Source organism: Gracilinanus agilis, chromosome 1 (genome assembly GCF_016433145.1).
Source record: "Gracilinanus agilis isolate LMUSP501 chromosome 1, AgileGrace, whole genome shotgun sequence".
In the NCBI taxonomy this organism is placed as follows: domain Eukaryota; kingdom Metazoa; phylum Chordata; class Mammalia; order Didelphimorphia; family Didelphidae; genus Gracilinanus; species Gracilinanus agilis.
The window spans coordinates 787,629,277-787,653,041 of NC_058130.1; the positions used below are offsets into that span (position 1 = coordinate 787,629,277).

Consider the following 23,765-nt stretch of genomic DNA (forward strand, 5'->3'; position numbering starts at 1 on the left):
AACCAAATAAGAGCAACAGAAACCTTTCTACCAAGGAGAGCTATCACACAATGAAATGAGCTGCCTTGGGAGGTAGTGGGTTCCTTGTTCCTGAAGGTCTTGAAGCAAAGACTAATCACTATGTTCTGTTGTGGAATTTCATTCAGGTAAAAGTAGGATTAAGTGTTCACTGAGGACCATTGTAAGGTGGACATTCTGCAACTCAAATTCAAATCCTGTCTACCATTTTGCTACTTGTATGACTTTGAGGAAGTCACTTTCATATTTCCTTTTTACTTCTATGACTGTCACTTTTTTATTCTATTTCCCCCAATTACAGGCAGATTCAATTTCTGACATTTTACAATACATGTTCTCTCCTTCTCTCCCTTCTCCCCTCCCCAAGATGGAAAAGGAACATGATATCAGTTATACATGTGCTATCATGCAATAAATATCTCTCTGTTCATCATGTTGTGCTTTTATTGTCCCATGTGATATCATACTATCCACTATGATACATGTTCATCATATTGCTTATACAAGAAAATGAAACTCTTAATGGAACTACAGTGAAGAATGCCGTGCTTCCCATCTGTTGGTGTATTGTTTCAATCAGGCTCCATCACTTCCTTCTGCGGCACTGGAGAGCTTTTGATGTCCTGAGTCCTCTGAAGCCGACTTGGATCCTTGCATTGCTGATGAGAGTTGAGCATAGTACAGACTTGCTGTTGATGTGTACAATATTCTCCTGGTTCTGTTGAACTCTTTTATCTGTCAATGGAGTGAGTTGGACTAGATGACTTCTGTGGTTTCTTCCAGCTTTCGCCATATGACCATGAGAAGTCAACTGGCTTGTATGGAAACCATCCTTTGATGTTGTTCAGTCGTTGTTCAATCATTTCCAATCATCCTGACCTCATTTGGAATTATTGTGGTAAAGATATTGGAGTGCTTTGCCATTTCCTTCTTCAGCTTATTTTATAGATGGGGAAACTGAGGCAAGCAGGGTTAAATGATCAACCAGCTAGAAAGTATCTGAGGCCAGTCTTGAATTCAGGAAGAGCATTCCTGACTCCAGATACTGCATTCTACCCCCTGTGCCACCTCGTTGCCCATAGAGAGACAATCACTATTAATATAAGAATTATATTACTCAAATTCCAGAAGAGAATTAAAACTCAATGCTAAAAAAAATGTTTAGCCCTACCCTAAAAGGAATTGGAAAAGGGTGGGTAGATGAGATAAATTCTCCCACAATCCTTCCCTAGCAAGCTATGATGGTATTCAAACCCCAGAAAAACAAATTGAGAGTTAGCATGGCCTGAAGGTTTGCCAAGTTCAAACACTCAGATGACTTTAGGATAATTCATTTATTTCTTTAGTGGACTGAACAGGATGAAATGCCTTTCTCTTAGGATTTCAGAGTTGTTGATGATAGTGCTTTGTTAGTTTTTTGTTGTTTTTGACATTTGGGGGGGATATATCCATTTTAAAATATATTTAAATCATATTTAAAATTTCATTATGCTTGAAAATATTTTATTTAATGAATTTTAAATAGTTCCATTTTGGAAGTTTAAATAATTTGGAAGTTTAAATAATTCCATATTGTATTTATAGCTTTGTTTTAAAATAATTTTAAAAATGAAAAAAATTCAATAAAATTTAAATAATTATTTTATATTAAAGTATATTATAAATGTTTTAATATGTTAAAATGTATTTATAAAATATATCTCCTGGTGTCTCTGTATAAGGCTTCCTTCTCCTTGCTTAACCCTTGTTCATGTCCAAGAATGATGGGATCAAGATACACAACTCACTTAAGAAGAGCTTTTGGGCAGAAAAGAAGCAAACAATACTTGACAACAACATTGACCTTGACCACAGCAGTCATGACCCTGAGAACAAGGCTCAGCCCAAAGCCCCCATTTCCCAGGTTTCCCAAACATCCCGCCTCAAAGTGTCACCCATGGCAGTATTGGCATCCAATCTGAATTTACTGAGCCCTGCCATGGAGACAACGACTCCTTAGTATTAGCAAGCCACTTGCCAATGAGTCCATGAGCAGTCAATGACTTAGAATGGGGCAAATAGCTGAGTGCTGTCCTACCCCTTGCGTTCTAGAGGAAAAAAATAGTCACAGATGCGTGAAGATGGGTCAGAGTGATATTCTATTGTCTTTAAATTTCCTAAAGTCTTGAAACGGTTCAGGCACCAGAACTGAGGGTTAAGCAAGGAGAAGGAAGCCTTATACAGAAACAAATCTACTTAGGTGAAGGTCATTATTGTCCTAAGGATCATTCTTCATACCTTGGATCTGAGGGAAAGGGATTGCTCAAGCAAAGTCAAATTGCAGTCATCAGTGTTATCCATTTAGTCATATCACATTATCCATCAACTGAAACCCAGGATAAGCAGTCAGAGAAGCTGTGTGATCCAATAGCTCCTCACTTGATCACTTATTCCTGGCTACTGCTAGGTGAGAGTTGGGTGTTTAGCTGAGCTTCAAATATTTTGTGGGACCTGGTGTTCACCTAGGCTTCTCCCCTTCATTCAGCTCAGGTCCTTATACCATCAGAGGACCTTGGGCCATCTCTCTATCAGACCCTATTCAGTATCACCATACCACCTATAACACAATGTCATTTTGTATACATTGTTCTCCTGGTTCTGGTTAGTCCACTTTGCATCAGTTCACAGAAGTCTGTGTCTCTGAAACTGTCCCTTTCTTAATTGCATAAAGTAAAAATAGCATTCCAGAGCGTTCATATGCCATGACTTTTCCAGTTATTCCGTGACTTAGGGGCATTCCCTTAGTTTCCAGTCCCTTGTCATTAGAAAAAAATAGTGGTATATATGTTCACTCTTTTCTCATTTTCTCTGTTTTCTATTGTGGTATTAGCCTAATAGTGGTGATCTCTGAGGATATCATAGAATTTCAAAGTTGAGAAAGACCTCAACCCAACTCTGAGCAATGAGCCCTTCTACAATTTATCTAACAAAGCCATCCAGATTTTAATAGACCTTTGGTGTGAGACTTCTCTTTCATCTCACTTGAGGTCCTCAAGCTAAGTTTGGATGTGTAAGTATAGCTTGGATTGATGTCCCATTCCACTCTGATAGTCTGTGACTGCAAACGTATTTCCTTCTGAAGGAACTCATTCCACTCTTGGAATATGCTTAATTGTTAGCAAATTTGTCCTCCTGTTAAGATGATATCATCTATAACTTCTTTACTTTGCTCCGCCTTTCATTCTTTGGGTCAAGCAAAAAAAAAAAAAAAAAAAAAAAAAAAAGACCAAACTCTTCTACAAACAAGCCCCTTAAACACTTGAAAGCTGCCATCCCTTCTCCATATCAAGTATCCTCAGTTCCTTTGGTCTATCCTTTTTGCATGGTTTTGAATGCTCTCCCTCTCCTCACAGTCCTCCCTCCTCTGGACTTACTTCATCTTATCTTTTCTGAAATGGGGTGCCCATAAGAGAAGACAGTTGTGTCTGCCCGATGCTGATTACAGTGGGACAATGAGCTCCCTTGTTCTAGATAGCATGTTTCTATTGATGCAGCCTAAGAAGACATTTTTTTTTTGGATTGATGAATCATTAACTCATGATGGATTGACAGTCTCCTAAAACCCCCAGATTTTCCTCCCTCACATAAAATGTCAACTCATGTTTCTCTGATCCTGCCAGAAAGCAAGTGTTAGCAGTAGAATTCCAGGGACTTCATCTTATCAACCATGTTTTAAAACACTAGCAAAGTTCTTGGTTTTTCCCACTTACGTGTAAAAGCACTTTTGAGCATTTGTTTTCTGACATTTTGAGTTCCAAGTTTTCTCTCCATTCTTTCCTTCCAAGTTTTCTCTCTCCATTCTTTCCTTCTCACCTCCTTAAGACAGTAAGCAGTGTGATATAGATTCTATCTGTGCTATTGTACAAAATACATTTCTACATTCATCATGTTGTAGAAGAATGCACACATTCATGCACACACACACACACACACACACACACACACACACACACACACAGCCCAGGAAGAAAATTTGCTATTGATGCATCTAACATTCTGACTGGCTCACCTCATACTGCATCAGTTCATTGGAGTCTTTCTAGGATTTTTGATTACCTTTGCCATTCTGATGGAAGTGAGGTGGAGACTCAGAGTGGTTCCAAAGGGCATTTCTCTGCCATTAGGGATTTGGAGCATCTTCCTCATCTGTTATTGAGACGTTGCTTTTCTTCTTTTGAGAATTGCCTGTTGGCATCTCTGACCCTTTAGTTAATGGGGACATTTCAAATACTAAATAAAGAAAAGAGCACTTTTTGTCCATCTTAGAACTGATACGAGGTATTGGTTCCAAGGTGGAAGAGAGTAAGGCTAGGCAATAGAGGTTTAGTGGCTTGGCCAGGGTCACATAGCTAGGAAGTGTCCAGGCCAGATTTGAACCCAGGTCCTCTTGTCTCCAGGGCTGGAAGGCCACTGGTCCACCTAGCTACCCAAGAATAGGTGAGTTTTTAAAGGTACCTATTAAGAGAATGCTATTACAAAACACTACGATAAACACAAGAGATATAAATGGAAGTCTGACACTTGCTGCCCAAGGGCTCTCATCCTACTGGGGGAGATGACACTTCTGGAAGGTTCCAGCTCTTGTTCAGATGGAAAGGTCCCATAGTCCATGGGGGCAGCAGCAAAGCAGATGACGACCATTCTTCTTGCATGCTCTTTCTACCGATAAAAATCACGTATTTCTGGTGTTGCACCGTCTGGTCCATCCAAGGGCATCAGTGGCCAGCGTGTTCTTTCCTAGATCTTCAGGAGCTGTGGCCACTATGGAGATGGGAGTTACAGCATATCTGGACGGAGCTGACAAGGCTTAGCATTATGGCAGAGTTTATGGAGGAGTTCCCTGATCAACTCCATGAACCTCCCAGGGAAGAAGGATCTCTGTTGGGGCCTGCCCACTGCTGGGATTAAGAATGGCATTTGTTAAGGATTAATTGGTAGCATGGAGCCCAGTTGCCCTTTATGCCCAATGGCTATAAAGAGGATCTTTCCAGCTCCTCGCCACCCCTTTGGCCCATTTCTGAGGAAAGCCTAGAGAGCAACAGATCTGGGAGTGCACCTGCATCCCCAGGGGAAAGGGTCTCTCTTTTTCCTGAATTCTCTCACCCAAATATCAAAACATTTACCAACCAATAACCATTTATTAGATGCCTACCATATTCGAGGTGCTATATACTAAATGCCAGGGATACAAAGGCAAAGAATGAAATACTGGAATCCCTATATTTTCTTCACATAAAATGCTAATCCACTGCCCCCTTTTCTATCATTTTATTTGAAAATCCCAGTTGTGACTCCTTCCATCAAGTGCCAGTGGTATCTAGGAAACGGAATTTGCCTCCTGTTTGAGCATCTATGGGTTACCTGGGTTATTGCCCATCCTTTGGGGATTTGGAGGCAGGCATTTATGGTCATAGGTTTCTTTGTGAATATTCTCTCCTGCGAGTGACTGGCTCCCTTCACACCTCTTATTCCCTTTGACTCTAACCCTTCAAGGGGACTGCCTTGGCAGATTCTTGTGAGCAGACCCTCCTGACCCTTCATCAGTTTATCTCTCCACTGAGGGCAGCTCATTCCTTAAACAATAGATGTTCATGAGGTTTCTGCCCAGTGTGGATTCTCTGATGTAGTACAAGACTGTAACTACAAATGAATGTCTTCCTACACTGCTTGCATTCAAAAAGTCTCTCCACAGTGTGAATTTTCTGATGTAGGGCAAGATTGGAATTCTCCCTGAATGTCTACACACTCTTGGATTCATAAGGTTTCTCCCGAGTGTGGATTCTCTGATGTTCAGAAAGATGGGAGCCCTGACAGAAATGTCTTTCCACACTGCTTGCATTCATAAGGTTTCTCTCCAGAGTGTATTCTTTGATGTGCGGCAAGAGTGGAGCTCTGAGTGAATGTCTTTCCACACTGATTGCAATCATAAGGTTTCTCCCCAGTGTGGATTCTCTGATGTAAAGCAAGGTTTGAACTATTAACGAATGTCTTTCCACACTGCTTACATTCATAAGGTATCTCCCCAGTGTGAATTCTCCGATGACTAGCAAGACATGAGCTGAAACTGAATGCCTTTTGTTATATTATAAGGAGATCACTACTATCTTTTGATGTATATGAAGATGGTGTAAGAGAGATGATAGAATGGTACTTCTCCTTTATAACAGTTGCTCAGGCAAGATCCTTTAGGTTAAAGTGGTTTATCCCTTCAGGACCCACCTGGGGTTAATTGATATTAATTATTGGGCTCTTCAGCTGAGGTAACGTTGGTAATCTTACTGTGTGACTCCCTTCCCAAATAAGCTTTAGAAACCAATTCAGGAAGGTACTTTAAACTTTGTATATATTTGGTAAGAAGGATAATGGTGTGGGATAGAGGTAATAGGAGACCCTACTTATGAATGAATACTACTTATGAATGATACTAATGAATCTTAAACTGCAGGCAAATGAAGGAATCAAGATGACAGCTTCTCTCTGGTACAGCCTGGCCAGGGCTAAACCAGAGTAGTCAAACTGCTGTGAAATCTTCAGCTTCTTCTTCAACAGATCTTAAGCCTAATCAGTTGAGATATCCACCCTTTCCACCCTCTTCTTCTTCTCCTGCCCACTTCCCGGATCCCTCCTGGGCCCTGGGAAGCCTAGATAGCTAAGATGATGAACTTCCTAATATCTAGGGGCAGTAGAAACAGAGATGGTGGTCAAATACAAGTTGATGGCGGTTCAGGAAACACAGGAGGAGCTTGCAGGGTAGTGTTTGCAAGTCTCTATCTCCAAAGACCAGGATCCACAAGATCTCCAGCCTCAGGACAGGTAAAAGACCCCAGAACCTCTGTTAGGGTTCTCAACTGCTACCTCCTGAGTCCTCATGCCTCTCTGGGAACATTCTATCCAACTGATTTATCTGTCACTCAAAAGTGAACTTCCAGCTCCCAGAGATTCAATATAACACTTTCTACAATGCTTGCATTCATAAGGTTTCTCCCCACTGTGATTCCTCTGATGTTCAGCAAGCGCAGAGCTGCAACTGAATGTATTTCTACACTGCTTGCATTCATAAGGTTTCTCACCAGTTTGGATTCTCTGATGCTAGCAAGACTAGAGCTATGACTGAATGTCTTTCCACATTGCTTACATTCATAAGGTTTCTCCCAGTGTGGATTCTCTGATGTACAGCAAGACTATATCCCTGTGCATAAAAGTCTTTCCACTAGATTTTTCCTCAGTGAGTATTTCTTGATGTTCAATATGAGATAAATTTTGAGGTGCAACACAGAATTCTCTGAAAGCAACGTTATCGGGATCATCAATCATGAATCTTTGTAGGTTCAATTCTTCTAGACGAAGGTTCACCTCTGTTGGATTCTCCTTCATTTCAGGTCTGATCTCTCTTTCTAAAAGAAACAAAGAGTAAAACATACATATACAGCAATATATACACCTATATAACTATCTCCTTTTCTCAACTGTCAGAACATAAACCTCTTCATATCCTATTTCCTTTGTTATTCCAACTTAAGTGGGCAGAATGCAGGTTTTGAAAATGCCAGTACCTCAAAACTAAAGAACAATTTAAATAACAAAGAGCCTCCCATGTGATCTCATTGGATCTTCATAACAAATCTGGGATTCTAGCCAGGCTAGTTTTATTACATGATCTCAGAAAGGCTGGATGAATGACTTGACCTGAAATCTTGGCAGCTGAGATCAAATCTTGTGACTGGGTATGCTCTGGCCACAGTTTTAGTCAATTCACTTTCAGGCTTTTTGCTTTCATTTTCATTGTCTATTCAGTTAATTCTCTCTTCATAGGTATAACAACAGTGGGTGCATGTAGACTAAATATTCCCATTATTTCATCATCTAGATTCTGTGTAAGCATTATGTAATTCCTTTCATGATTGCTTTTGACCTTATTTTTTGTTCCAGTATTTGAGATCAGATGAAGAAATTCAGTACTCTTTTATGCATTGATCCAAGGTATAAAAATACTGTTCTGTTCTCTATTCCTTGAGAGCAGCCATTACTTTTCTTTAAAAGCCTCTTTTCACCAAAACAAAATCTTTCTACTCAATACAATTTAAACAAAAACATGGCAATTCTCATGTCTAAAAATATGTCTCACACACTAAGTTGAGTCCATGATCCTTTTATAAGGAAATGGACAAGAAAGCCCGTACAATTCTCTATTTCCCACCTCATGCAGATATTGGCATTTCCATGATATTATTCTTAAAAATCTCAACACAAGTGGTGGTGCATTCTCATTGGACCTAAGAAACTTGCTAGGACTTTAAGGCTGGGCAAGTCACAGGAGCTCTGGTCTCAGGCACCTCAACCATAACATGGACACAATAATATCAAGTAACTCCTAGGGTTCCTATAAGGATCTAATGAGATAATATGTGTAAAGTGTATGACACATACTAGGGGGCATTTGCAAATGGTGATGTTTACTTTTATCACTAGAATTTGGATTATTTCCTCCTTTTATTGCTTTTCTCCTTAAAATGTCATTCTCCTTACTCCTCTAGTTCCTGATTTCTCTGTTGATTTAAATGTATTTCCATTCCCCAACATTCTTTTCTCCCTGGATCATCTCAGAGTGAGATTCAGGATCTGTTGCTTCTTTCTAAACCACCTCCATGTCTGGGTTCTAGATTGTAAGTTCCAGGACAGCCCAAACTGGTGTTTCCCTTCCTTTGTATGCTCAGGGCTTGGAACAGTTCCTAGAACATATTATTTAGTACATATTTACTGACAGGGCCACGAGATTATGTCAGGCCCAATCTTTACCAGGATCTGCTCTCGCTCCTAGAAGGGAAATGTATGCTCTAGCCCAAGCCCTGTTTGCCTCTCTCTTGCCCTCATTTCTCAACAGTCAACAGTAACTCTGTTAGAACTAGAGCAGAGCTAATTCTGAAGATCCCAGAGGCTTCTCTCTAGGCTCTCATCTCCCTAACCTGAGGTGCTGTGGTCACCTGATTGTTCAACAACAGGAGAAAGCCTGAGCCCCAGAGACCAGGAAAGGGCCTGTGCTGATGATTTAGGGAAAGCTTAGCCTTGGATTGCTTTCACGTGAGGCAACAGTCTTCACTCCTGCTCATGGGCTGCAGGCCAATGGAGAAAAGGAAAATCAGGAGACCAGCTGCCTGGCTCCACTCTACATTGAGGCTCCTGAACTCAGATGCATTCTCACCATGGCAAGGCAACACTGTGATGTCTTCCTCATGTATTCTCTTTGCCACCCACCCCAACAGCCTTCCAAATATTTCCCTGGTCTCCAGCTCTCCCTCATGGCTTCCTCCCATACCCTTCCTCACCTTCTGAGCTGAGAACTTGGCCTCATATTCCAATGAACAAAAGCTGGACCTCTCTGCAGATCTCTTTTATCCTCTACATCTTGCCCAGATTAACTGCCACCTTTTCATCTTTGGTCTCAGGATCAGAGGAAATGGTCATTTTTCTCCTAGCTAAAGAAAATATCTTTCCATGGGCAAAGAAGCCCATCCCATCCCTCATCTAAACCTGTCTATTCCTCCCTGCAGGGCACCCATTGTTCTTTCATCTTCAGCCTTTCCCACACTAATGAGCTAATGACTCTCTTCCTGTGGAAACCAATAAAACATTTCTACCCAATGCTCCAAACATTCTCATTTGTTCTCTTCCTCCCCAAGAGATACTATCCAACATCTGTCCTGGGGTTCAGGGCTAAACTGTTAGAGATGGTCATTTTCAGTGTGTTGTGCCAGTGCTTTTCCCTTGTTTTCTCTGCTATACTTTTTCCCCAGAATGTTCAGTCTGGGTCTCCTGAAGCCCCAGGTCAGCCGCCCCCACCCCACATTAGACTTCTCTAATGCTCCTTCTCTTCAGAGTCTTCCCTATCATGATTGTCTGGTCTGGAGCTAGGATCCAGAGGACTTTGACAGAAATGTTGGGATCCTGTTATCTGCACCAGTAGAGGGTGAGCTCCATGAGGGCGGGGAATGTCCAATGCAGCCCTTTTTCTTCTCTATAACTGAGCCCAGGACCCAGCAGAGAGAAAGCCTTCATAACTGTTTCTGGATACTAAAGGGCTCAGAGGGGATAAGCTCAGCCCTTCTGGCATCTACAGGAGACTTTCTGGCCCTTCAGTCCCAAACACTGAATTCTTAGAGGGTCACAGACTGTTCCCATGAAGGGAGCTGATAGAAAATGGAGTACACTAGCCTCATCTTAGAGATGGGGAAACTGAGGCTCAGGGGTTCAGTGACTTCTCCAGGCAGCCTCAGCCAAAAACTCTGAAGAAGAATTCCAAGCAGGTACTCCTATTCCCAAATTTAGCTTTGACTTCACCAGAACACAAAGAAGCCTCTGGTCACCCTGGTTGTCCCACACCTCTTTTCCCATCACTCACCTGGGAAGCAACACCTCAGGTCTTCTTGTTCCAGCATCCATGGGGCTTCCATCTGCTGCAAAGGAGAGAGCACATCTTCTGGGGGAGCTGGAAGCCCTGGGCAAGGAAAAATCAGTCAGGGAGGAGGATGGAGAGAAGTTCGTTACTGAATTCTCTTTAGGGAAATGTTGGGGAGTCCAGTGACTCCACTCAGAGGTTCTGTTGTTGGGGTTCCCCTAGGAGTCTGCCCTCACCCTTCATTGTCTCTAATGCCAGAGCCCAGGGTAGAATGTGCCTGTTACCCTGCTGGGGAATATCAAATGAGCAACAGCTCCTCTCCCCCAACCCGTTAGTGTTAATTCTGGCAGAAACTGCTAAACTCCCAAACTGTGTCTGAGGGTCAGTGTACTAGGTCATTTTGAAGTCACAGACACAGGGAACTCAAGGGATTGGCTTTTGTCCCTTCACCCTGTCTGCTCCTCCCTTCCTGACACCTCTCTGAGCCAAAGGGATTCTTCTCTCTGAGAGTCTCTGCTTTCTCTCCTGGGGAACTCAAGAATCTTATTTGGGCCCAATGCTGTCTCGCAGTCAGTCCATTCATCCTGACAATCACAAGGGAGGGCAAGATGGCCTTGTGGGAGGCTTACAGGGCCTCCTGGAGGAGAGTTTCCCCAGTATATAGGGTATAGAGAGGAGGGGAGAGGTAAGGGAACCAATCTGGAACCAGAACATTAGGTTTTAGGGCATTTTTCTCAGAGAAGGCTGGACTCAGTCCATAGTGTTCCATTATCTGGAAATGAGAGCCAGCCAGAAGGGGAGGTGGCTGGGGCCTAGGATTAGAGGCAGGAAGGTCTCAGTTTATAGTCTGCCACAGTCATGTGGGTGTCTCAGAACAAGTCACTTAATCGAAACCATTTCTTCTTATGTAAAATGGGGATCATTGTGTCACTGAATAGGAAGATGAAGGTGAGGAAGAAGTGCCATAATATTACAGAAAAAAGCCTTGGCAGACTCCTAGTCCATGAGCAGGACATTATAAATACTTCATCCCTTCCCTCTCTTCCTCACTGGCTCTGCTGGAGGCTTGGGGCAATAAGAAGGAAGATTAAGGACAAACCTGCTCTCCTGGGGACACCTGGGAGCTATGAGTTAGGAGTTTATGCTGGTTAAAGAGAAAAAGATTTCTAATAGAGGGGAAGAAGTTGGGAGGAAAACCCTCCTGAAAAGTTTTCTCAGATGGATTTGGGAGACACAATTCTGGGTCAGGGAGAGGCAAGAGAGAATCAGCTCTGAGGTTACTTTCAAGTCTTGAGAGTCTCCAACACAAATTTGATATTGGACTTCAGGAGCACCAAAAGAAGCCCCCAAGGTCCCATTACAGAATGCAATCTTTTTATCGGAGAACCAGGCAGCAGGAGGGCCCTGGCTCTGGGACTCAGCATACCAGCCCTCCTCCCTTACTCATCACTGAAAACTGCTCCCAACCCTGCCTGCTGCTGAGGGTGATATTCCCTTGGATGGCAGACTCGGGCAGTAGGGAGAGACTCCTTACCCACAGAGAGCAGGTTCCGGGCATTCTCCAGCATCACCTCCTTGTACAGCTCCTTCTGCGGAGGGCACAAGAGGCGCCACTCCTCCCATGTGAAGTCCACAGCCACATCCTTGAAAGTCACCACCTCCTAGAGCAGCCCAAGGCAGAGCACAGAGGGCTGAAAGTTACATCACAAGGAAGAGCCCACCTCTGGTCAGTTACAGGAGGAAACTCACACACAGAGAAGGGAGGGGCCCAAAGGTCCCTCCCTTGGTCAGTGTCAGTCAGCATTTGAAGCCTAGCCTTTAAAAGCCTAATGGAGGCTTGAGAAAACAGCTCTAGGATGCTCCAGAAGGAAGCCAAGGAGTTTCTGTTGTGTGAAAGGAAATCTCTAGGGAACTTCCAGGGGAGCCTGGATCCCCAGAGACCCCATGGTTGGATGTAGGACTCAGTCACTTGTCTGTGGTCCTAGTGTAGCCAGGATCAGTGTGAGAGTCACCAATGTGCCAGAGCCTGAGCCACAGAGGAGGGAGCTGGGAATGTAGAGGCAGGCGAGGGAAGGAGAGAAGTTTTTGTACCGCCTCCAGAACTAACTGGCTCTCTGGGCTGGGGTTTGTCTCTGAGCTTTCCTGATCCCTTGATCTCTGGCAAGCCCAGTCTGAACAAGCTGGTTCAGAATGAGATCTAGAAAGGCCGAGACCTCTCTCTCTCTCTTTCTGCCTCTCTCAAACTTTCTCTCTTTACTAATAAATGCTCATCAATCTGGTAATAAGCCCCCAGATCAGTTTTTACTGATAACACTATATAAGGCATGTATGTGTTCCAGAGAGAGCAGGGATACAGGATGCAGCCCAGGGTGACCTATCCTCGGAGAAGGCTGAGCTGATCTCAGATCCTTTGCTTATTGATCCTATTTACCAGTAATTGCTTTTGTCTGGTAACTGCCTGCATCCTGGTTCTCTAACTTCTGACTCAGCTCCACATTCAGTCAGCCTGTAATAGGTGAAATGCAGAATCCAGCTCAGGGGTACTTCATCACTGTTCTTTCCTCATGTCAAGGCATTATCTGACTTTGGAATATTCAAGAGAGCCTCAGGAAGCCAGGTCTAGTCTTTCTACACCCCTGACCCATCTCAGAGATGTCTGGATTGCCGCCCAAAGTCAGGGCCCTGACTTTGCACTGGACTCGCACAAGAATCTTTTTTTTTTGGATTTGAAAATTTTTATTCAATTAATTAATTTAGAATACTTTTCCATGGTTTGTAATATCAATTTCTGATAAGAAAATGGAAAACAGTTTGAGTGACAATCAATAGTTTAGAATTTGGAACTTACACAGATGCCAAGAGCCAGGGGGCAAAAGGAGTCGCTGCCAGCACTATAAAAAGGCAGGAGCTGAATCAAACTGGCTGTCTCACTCTTGAGAAAGGGGACTCTGGGTGGCTGGGTGGGTAGGCCAATCAACCTGTTTATGTTACCTGTATCCTGTTTCATTGATTACCATATCATCAACTACAGAATAGAGCTGAGATATATAGATCAACTACCTACCTGTATATCTAGAAGAACATCATCAAACATCAACCCATGTGGTCAGGGCCAAGGTGCCTGGCCTGACCAGGGTCAGAGAGAGAGGAATCTCTTCAGCCAACAGTTATAAAATAACCTGATTAGTCATTGACCAACAAACCTAATCATCTATAGTCTACCATAGCTTCCCAACACCTTCTTCTTTCAACCCTGAAACTTTCCCCTGAGTTGATTACAATTAAATCCTTAAAGCTTAATTAGGTGAAGGCTGTGGTTATTCTAAAGATCAGTTTGATATCCTTTGCATCTAAGGGGAAGGGAAATATTTGGGCAAAGTCAAAATAGTAGTAACCATGTTATCCATTCATCTTTAACATTTATCCATCAACTTAACCCCAGGACAAGTAACCAGAGAAGCTGTGTGATTCAATTCACAGCTTCTCACTTATTCATTTAATCCTGGGCCCTGTTAGGTGGGGTTTGGTGTTTGGCTGAACTTAATATTTGTGGGGCCTGGTGTTCACTACCAGAACTTGGTGTTCACTTAGGCTTCTCATCTTCACTCAGCTTAGGTCCTTATACCATCTGAGGACCTTGGGCCATCTCTCTACCAGGCTCAATCCAGAAGTACCGTACTGCCCATAACAGGTTACATCAGTGGTTCCAAACTTTTTTGGCCTACCACCCCCTTTCCAGAAAAAATATTACTTAGCCCCCTGGAAATTGATTTTTTAAAATTTTAATAGCAATTAATAGGAAAGCTAAATGCACCTGTGGCCATCACTGCCCTCCTGGATCACTGCAACACCCACCAGGGGGCAATGGCGCCCACTTTGGGAATCACTGGGTTACATGATTCATGTTCTTTCCCTCTCCTTCTCCCACACCCATCCTGTAGCCAACATGCAATTCCACTGGGTTTTACAGGTGTCATAGATCAAAACCTATTTCCATTTGATATTTGCACTGGGGTGATTGTTTAGAGTCTACATCCCCCATTGTATCACCATCAACCCATGTGATGAAGCAGTTGTTTTTCTTCTGTTTCTACTCCCACAGTTCTTTCTCTGGATGTGGAAAGCATTCTTTCTCATAGGTCCCTCAGAATTGTCTGGATTATTGTATTGCTGCTAGTAGAGAAGTCCATTACATTTGATTGTGCCACAGTGTATCGGTCTAAGGTTCTCCTGGTTCTCCTCCTTTCACTCTACCTCAATATCTGGAGGTCGTTCCAGTTCACATGGAATTCCCCCAGTTCATTATTTCTTTTAGCACAATAGTATTCCATCACCAGCAGATACCACAATTTGTTCAGCGATTCCCCAATCGATTGACACTCCCTCATTTTCCAATTTTTTGCCACCACAAAGAGCGTGGCTGTAAATATTTTTGTACAAGTCTTTTTCCTTATGATCTCTTGGGGTATAAACCCAGCAGTGGTATGGCTGGATCAAAGGGCAGACAGTGTTTTAAAACCCTTTAGACATAATTCCAAATTGCCATCCAGAATGGTTGGATCAGTTCACAACTCCACCAGCAATGCTTTAATGTCCCAATTTTGCCACATCCCCTCCAACATTTATTACTTTCCTTTGCTAACATGTTAGCTAATATGCTAGGTGTGAGGTGTTGCCTCAGAGTGGTTTGGATTTGCATTTCTCTGTGTATAAGAGATTTAGAACACTTTTTCATGTGTGGAATTGAGAATTAGTTCTAGAAAGCTCTCTCTCTCTCAATCTCTCTCTAACTCTCTTTACTAATAAATGTTCATCATTTAGGTAATAAACCTCCGGGTCAACTTTTACTTATAACACTATGGAAGGCACAAGAAATGAGAGAATGTGTTTCAGAGAGCACGGGAACTCAGGATGCAGCATGGGGTGACCTATCCTCAGAGAAGGCTGACCTGATCTCAGATCATTTACTTATTGATATTATTTACCAGTAACTGCCCCAGTCCTGGTTCTCTGCCTCCAGACTCAGCTCCACATTCAGGCAGCCTGTAATAGGGGAAGGGCAGAATCCAGCTCTTGGGTACTTCATCACTGTTCTAGCCTCATTTCAAGATGTTAAACTGACCTTGGAAGATTCAAGAGAGCCCCAGGGAGTCTGGTCTAGTCTTTCTACACCCCTGACCCGTCTCAGAAATGTCTGGGTTGCTGCCCGAAGTCAGGGCCCTGACCTCACACTGGACTCACACAAGAATCTCTTCTTAGACTGAGGAGAGAAGGAGGGCTGGGGCATTGCTGGCCCCTTATTATTGATTATTCCAGTCAGTCACAGTGTCCCTGATTATCCCAGCTCTATAACCAATGGTGACCCTCCATCCTATGACAGACATCACTTACTCTGTTCTTGGTTCTGTGCTCCCCCAAACCTATTAAAGAGATCTAGCCTTCTGCTTAGGGCAGTGACTCCCAAAGTGGGCGCTACTGCTCCCTGGTAGGTGCTGCAGCAATCCAGGGGGACAGTGATGGCCACAGGTGCATTTATCTTTCTTATTAATTGCTATTAAAATTAAAAAAAACAATAATTTCCAGGGGGCCAAGTAATATTTTTTCTGGAAAGGGGGCAGTAGGCCAAAAAAGTTTAGGAACTATTGGCTTAGAGTTTGGAGCATTAACAGACACAAGCCCTTGAGCCCTTTTACTGACAGGCAGCATTCCAGAGCTACCTTAGTTTACCTTTGCTTAAATTTCACTCCAAACACTTGCAAATGTGAGTTTCACAATGGTGGACAGAACAGTAGATGTTCAGTAATGAAGAGGAGTCTGCAGTATTTTTAGGAAGAGATCACGAAGGGAAGAGATTATTTGCTTCTTGAATACCCCAAGTAGCAGAAATGCAGGGGAAGTGAATAACAGAAGACAAGAGTAGCAGCAGAAGAACATCAGAAAGAGCAGAAAGAGGCTTCTTTTAAATACTACAGACAAGGAGAAAGAAGGAAACCTGGGAGGGCTAAAGGTGAAGGCGAAGAGAGGGGACAATGGGAAGAATCTTCTGGCATCCCATCTGCTCCAGGAGGATGCTTCTTATGTTAGAATGCAGGACCACAGAGGAAAAGAGGAGGTAGATACAGAGAAAACGGGGACACATGCAGGGTATCTCAAGGACCAGAAACTGTCATTTCTATCCCCTCTACATTCAGCACCTTTTCTGTACTTCTAGGGATTCCCCACAAGGTAAAAGATAGTCCTTTTCCCCCACAATCTCACAGTCCAGTGAGGGAGGGGGACATCTTGCAGACACAGGATACAAAGCAAATTCTGTCTAGGAGAAATAAGGAAGATTTGAAAGAATGAAGGCACTCTAACTAAGGATGAGAGGTTTCCTGTAGAAAGTTTTTAGTCTTTAGTTGGGATTTACAGGAAGTTTAAAGTGGTCAGTGATCTGAAACGTGGAGGAAAAATACTCTAGACATGAGGCAAAGCCACTGAAAATGGCTGCAACTAGACAAAGCCAGATCTGGAGTCAGGAAAACCTGGGTTCAAATGTGATCTGTCACTTCCTAGCTGTGTGATCCTGGGTAAGTCACTTAACTCTGACTGCCTAGCCCTCATCACTCATCTATCTTAGAACTGATCCTAAGGTGGAAGGTAAAGGTTAAAAAAAACCTTTTCCATTTTCAGTGAGTTAGGTGACTCTGTGAATAGAGAACTAGAACCAGAAGGTCCTGGCTTCAAATATGACCTCTAACTCTTCCTACCTAGGTGACCCTGGGTAAGCCACTTTCCCCCAATGGCCTACCTCTTACCCATCTTCTGCCTCACAACAGAAGCTTACCATCAATTCTAAGAAGAAAGTAAAGGATTTTTAATTTTATTTTTTTAAACCCTTAACTTCTGTGTATTGGCTCCTAGGTGGAAGAGTGGTAAGCATGGGCAATGGGGGTCAAGTGACTTGCCCAGGGTCACCCAGCTGGGAAGTGTCTGAGGCCGGATTTGAACCTAGGACCTCCCATCTCTAGGTCTGACTCTCAATCCACTGAGCTACCCTGCTGCCCCTAGTAAAGGATTTTTTTAAAAGTCTACAGCAGAAGGAATCCAGGAGGCCAGTTTCCCTAGATCCAAGAATACAGATTGGGGAGTAATGAATAAGAAGACAGGAAAGAGGGCTTTGAATACCAAACAGAATGCTTTGTATTTGATTAATGGGAATAGGGAGCCACTGAGGCTTATGGATTGATAAGATTGGAATTGAGTTGTAGGAAAATCACTCTGGTGGGAGAATGGAGAAGGTCTTGGAGTGTGAAGTGCCATGTAGGAGACAGACCCAGCAGTAGGTTGTCTTTTTTTTAATTTTAAACCCTTAACTTCTGTGTATTGACTTATAGGTGGAAGATTGGTAAGGGTAGGCAATGGGGGACAAGTGACTTGCCCAGGGTCACACAGCTGGGAAGTGTCTGAGGCCAGATTTGAACCTAGGACCTCCTGTCTCTAGGCCTGGCTCTCAATCCACTGAGCTACCCAGCTGCCCCCTAGTAGGTTGTCTTAATAGTCCAGGAGAGAGGAGATGTGGGCCTCCACCAGGAGTATGGCAGTGACACAGTACAGAAGAGAGGGTATTGGAGAGACACTGCAAAGGTGAAACTGAATGGTCCTGTTGAGGGTCCAGGGTTCAAGTCCCTGTTTGGGTGCCAAACACTGCTGGAAGTCAGCCAGCAGCTCCAGGGGGTCTGGGAAGGTGTATGGTTTAGGTGAGAAAGTATGAGAGTCAGAGACACAGTGGATTTGCAGAAACTGTTCTGAGCACTTCCTGTGAATTTTTATTTTTTATACCTTTCTCTCACAGTCACACCAATGCTGGGAAAATTCACATTTCAAAATCAAAACAGAGAAGAACTCAAGGTTATACTGGTTACATAAAATTTTGCCACACAAAACGTATTTCTGCATATAGATTACATTTAGTCTAAACAATCTTCAAGGCTACCAAAGTTCTACTTTATCTAAGTATTATTTTTATAAAAAGAACCTTCAACATATTTCAAAAGTGGATTAGAGTGTGAGAACCCCCAAATTCGGGGGGACAAGTCTAACGTGGGAAAGTAGTGAGGTGTGAGAATGTTTTGATTCATGGGGTTAAATTCATCGTGAGAAAGCCATCTAACAAGGGTATTTTGTTTTGAAATACCATGCTCTGTCCTTCAGACTTTTGAGAAAGAGAAAAAAGCAGCTTCTCCTGACTTGTTTTTTTTCTAAGGGTAAGAGTTAGTAACTTGTTAAATGCTAGTTTATTATAGAGTATTAAGGGGAATTCAATAAGGGAAGTTCTATAAATGGATTTCTAGAAAGTAATTTTATATCTATACTACAAAACTTGAGGCTATTCTAAAAATATAGATTATAATAACTTTAATAATAAAAAGTATTGGTCAGAAGAGAGTCACATAGAGGGGTCTGATTGGGATATCCATCCATCTTTTGGCCTGGTTTTCAGACAACAGGGATCAGTTCCAGGGCTCTGCCATCTGCATTGACTTTGATGGAGCCCTGATAAAGACTCTTATTTCTCTGAGGGGCTCTCAGCAAGGAAAGAGGACTTTGAATACCAAACAGAATGTTTTGTATTTGATCTTGGAGGGAATAGAGAGCCACTGAGGTTTATGGAGTAGGGGAGTGACAAGATCAGAATGAGTTATAGGAAAATCACTCTAGTGGGAAAATGGAGGTCTTGAGAGTGGGAAGAGCCATGTGGGAGACAGACCCAGCAGCAGGTTGTTTTAATAGTCCAGGAGAGAGGTATTGTGGGCCTCCACCAGGACGATGGCAGTGACACAGTACAGAAAGGAGGTATTGGAGAAACTCTGCAAAGGCGAAACTAACAGGTCTTGGTGCAATATTGGATAAGTAGGTAAGGGACAGTGAGGAGTCAAGAGGGGTTGCTTGGTTTTGAGCCAGAGGGACAAGGAGGATACAGCTATCAGTAAGGTAGTGGTTCAGTCTAGGAGAGAGAACAATGTGTTTCAGACACACTGAGCTCAAGACATCTACTGGCCACCTAGTGTGAAATACCTGTAAAGGAAATTTGAGGTGAAAGGTTGGAGATCAGCACAGAGATTGGGGCAGAAAATGCAGATCTGAGACTCATCAGTACAGAGATGTTGCTTGCATCCATGGTGGCTGATGAGATCACCAAGTAAAAAAGTCCAGAGGGAGAAGAGTAGAGGGCAAAAGAGAGTACTGGAGGAACTCCTTCACCCTAACCCTACTGTTACAAGATGTAGAGGAGGAGCCAGCAGAGAACATAAACAATCACAGGTCAGAGAGGTAGGAGCTAAACCATGAGAGCGAGAGAGCCATGTTCTAAAACCCTAGAGAGAAGAGAATATCAAGGAGGAGAGAGTGGGCCAAAAGCATCAGAGCATGCATACTGGACTGAGAGAAGTACTGAGAGAGTGGTCTCTGTTGTCTCAGAAAGAGAAGAGCATACAGGGGAGGAGGTACAGAGGAGAAGGAAAAGCCTGAGAAGGTGGAGAAAGGATGGAGGCCCTACCTTGATGGGGAAGGGGTTTTCACTGATAAATGTTCTCATGGGTAAAGGGAAATGAAGATTCTCACTGAGGCCAGAGAGACTTGGTGCCTGCAGTCTACTTATCCTGAGCTGTGGGAGGCTGCAATTTGTAGTGTGTGTGTGGGTGTCCAGTGTGGCACTTGGAGAACTGGGATAGCTTTGAACCAGGGCAATGGAGAATTAAATGAAGAGATTAACTGTGACAAGTGAAAGATAAAATTCCTGAGGAATCAAAGCTCTGCTCTTTTGAGCACATCAATTTATTAAAGGGATGTATGCCAACTGACTAACCAATAATGACCAGGCTCTTTCCTGGGCTTAGGGCTGGACATCAAAATCAGGAGGAAAGGAGATTTATCTAACTTAAAAGAGATGAATTAGACAAATGAATGCAAAGGAAACAATCCAATGTTAGGTCATCTGCTTTCTACTTAGAGAAAAGATTAGGGACTTTCCAAGTTGGGATGGAGAAGAAGGACAAAGGAAGTTCCCTGAAAAGGGTCCCACTCCTCCCCAATATCTGTAAGCAATCAAAAGAACAGAGAAACAATAACTGATTGATCCATAGGGACCCAGTTTGCAGATAAGACCCACTGAAAGCCTGAGAATTACAATTTGGAGAACATTCCTTCCATCAGTCTAAAAGAATGGAATTTGGGCAAAATGCAAATTGGCACAGTGAAGATACTGCTGATAGCAGAAGATAGAATGTGTGGGAGGGAATCTCAGAATTCTCAGAGAGGGTTCTAAAGGGGTTAACTGCCAGCCCGGAGAGGGGAAAGGGATAGAGCAGTGAGACAGTCACAGCTTGTGGTTTTGGCTCTCCTCTAATCCAGTGTGTGATCCTTGATAATCTCCTACTTTGATCCTAGGTCCTGTATAGTGGGAAAATCTTGAACCCCTGAAACTACATTACCCAAACTTTCTTTCTGTATTACCCACAATTCCTTTTGTCTTGCATATATGTGCGTCTTTATATGGTCTGTATTTAATTTGAGTTTGCTCGACAACGCCCTTTCTCTTGCATGTGGATGGTGGGGTGAGCAGTCCTTGTGGCGAGAGCCTCTTTCTTCCATTTGAGGTGAGTGGGAAAGGTTCCCTGCGTTTCTCTAGCTCTCTAATTTAATATTAATAAATCCTTATAAATATCATACTTTGGAGGCATTGAATATTAATTTTAAAACCTACAATTGGCGACCCTTATGAGCGGATCCCAGAACCTAACCTCAGATCCCCTGCGGAACTAGTTTCCCAGCTCGCCCACTGAGCTTCCAGCAGGGCTTTCCTGGCGCTCCCTGTTTTCACTGCTGCTGCTCAGAGGCTGCTCAGCCTTGCCCTGCCCCAACCCCAGCCCCGCTCTGGCCACTTTCTAACTTTTGAAGGTGAACCCAGCGGCTGCACCGTGCTTGGGGGGGCCTCCTGCCGCCAAGTGCCATCAGCTGCCTTCCTGCTGCCTCCCGCCTCTCGCCTCTCCCACCTCTTCCCTCCCAGCCTCTTCCCTCCTACCACCTCCCACGCACTCTTCCCGTTCCCGCAGTCCTTGCACAGGGCTGCTGCCTCCTCAGCTGCAGCCATAGCTTCCCACACACAGAGGAGGGGTGGGGCTGTGCCACTGCCACAGCTGCTGCTGCTGACACCAGGCTTGAGAACCTTCCGCTGCGTCCAACCACCCATCTTCCACTGCAGAGACCATCCCTGCTTCTGCCACTTCCGGGACTGGTAAACTTAAAAGACTCCCTCCCCCTCTCCTAGACCCAGCCCCGGCCCTGGCTCCGGCCCCAGAGCAAAGGGGAGTCCCTTTCCTGGCAGGAGCCCCTAACCTCTGCCAGGCCCTTTGCCTTGGTGTGAGAAAGTCCTGACCTTTTTTCACCCACCCCAGCCTGTGTCCTAGCTCCTCCCTGCCCCAACTTGGGTTTCAAAAAGCAAGGTAACTGCTTCAACTCCCAGTTTCCAGCTGCGAGGACTTTTAGACCCCATAGCAGCAAATCAGCCCTGTTTTGTAGCCATATCCTCCATTTTGGTTTCTGGCAAACACAATCACGCCCCTTACTCCCATCCCCTACCCTAACCATGCCCCTTACCCTTCTCTGTTGTAGTGTGGCCACTTAGCCACCAGAGGCCATTAATGAGCACTCAAAAATATTTTTTCCTTTTTTCTTCCCTGCTGAGCCATATTAAGTGAAGGCAGCAACACCAAATAAACAAATAAATAAATGCATTAAAAATAATAATAACTAAAAAATAAAATAAAGAATTTTAAATTATATATTATAAATAAGTTATAATATATACTATGATATAATATATAATGTAAATAAATTATAAAGAATTTCTTTTTGCAAGTAAAATCCAACAGAATCATATGCCATTATATAAAATAAAATAAAACAATATAAAATATCCTTTAGCCTGCCCCTACCCCAAATAACTTAATTAAATAAACAAATAAATACACAAATCAATATATAAATTGAAAATTATTCTATTTTCCACTTTCTGTTAATCTACTCTTTTCATTACAATGCTCAGCAGTATAAATACTACTCTATAAGAAACTCTTGTGGTTTTTGCCTAATTAGGAATTTATAGGGTTCCGGATCGCCTCCTTCTTCTTAGGTGGCTTGGAATTTTCTTTCTTTTCTGAACTATTAGGTCTATAATAGTTATAGGCCTTAAAAGTAGGAAAGCAGACTTAGCAGATAGACTATGGGAAAAAGCCTTGGCTGTCAGCCAGGGACATTCTAAATAGAACAGTGGACATGGCTTTGTGAGAGACCCATTTTCCCTTCATTCTATTTAGAATGTCCCTGGCTGACAGCCAAGGCTTTCCCCCTTAGTCTGTCTCTTAAGTCTACTTTCCTACTTTTAAAGCCTATACCTATTACAGGTCACAACAAGTTTCCCAAAGGAGAATGCAGGCTGACAACAGATTCAATTGAACCATGTCATGCATTACTTCCATGGTCAAATGTCAAAGGAAGAGTCTCCCCAACAAATATCTGATTTTTGCAAACCTGTTTCTCCTGAAATAGAGATGACAGGCCCCTCTACTATATCTCAGGTGCAGAACCTCCTCTCTTGTACTCTGAACCACCTCACTCATGCTCTGAAACTCCTGGCTAACCTTACCTCCCCTCCCCACAGTCAACTTCTCAGAAACCACAACCATTAAATGATTCCTGTGCAGGTCTTTTCCCCTTAAGGGAAGTGTCCACAATAGGACATGATGGGGATGTGTTGACATTAAAAACAACATATACCTTTCACAACTCAGGATATAAAGGAATTAAACAAGATACTCCTAGTTACAAGGAAGAACCAATGGCAGTATTAAAAAAGATGGATGGTGTTTTTTTTTCCACTATGACCCTTATAGAGATGTAGAAAAATTGCTCCAGGCTTTCCTAATGGAACATGAGAGGAATAAAATTATCTCTCATGTTAATAAAGCCCGAGGACATAATGCAGTACACTGACCATCTGAAGATCCTCAATGGCAGTATAACAACCCCAAAGAATATTCAGACTTACGTCTTGCTAGGGAGGCCATTATCAAAGCAATGTGAGATTACACCAAGAAGCCACATGCCTAGACCAAATTTAAATGCCTTACACAATCTGATGATGAGACACCCTCCTAATTCATGGACAGGCTCATTGATCTGGGAGGTAGATACATGGAACCTGACATTTCCATTGAAAAGGATATAAGGGGACTTCTGGGTTAATATGGTGGCAGAGTAGAAGCAGCTGCTTAAC

The 23,765-nt window shown here is 43.2% G+C and overlaps 1 protein-coding gene across 1 annotated transcript in view; it reads right to left on the reverse strand.

The window, feature by feature from the left end:
- LOC123230473 (zinc finger protein 420-like) overlaps window positions 1–21,680 on the reverse strand; it is a 90,982-nt gene extending 69,302 nt beyond the window's left edge. The window contains exon 1 of the mRNA XM_044656621.1: window positions 21,527–21,680. Within this exon, the coding sequence (XP_044512556.1) occupies window positions 21,527–21,680 (154 nt within the window). The remainder of the gene's footprint in view (window positions 1–21,526) is intronic.
- Window positions 21,681–23,765: the final 2,085 nt, after the last annotated feature.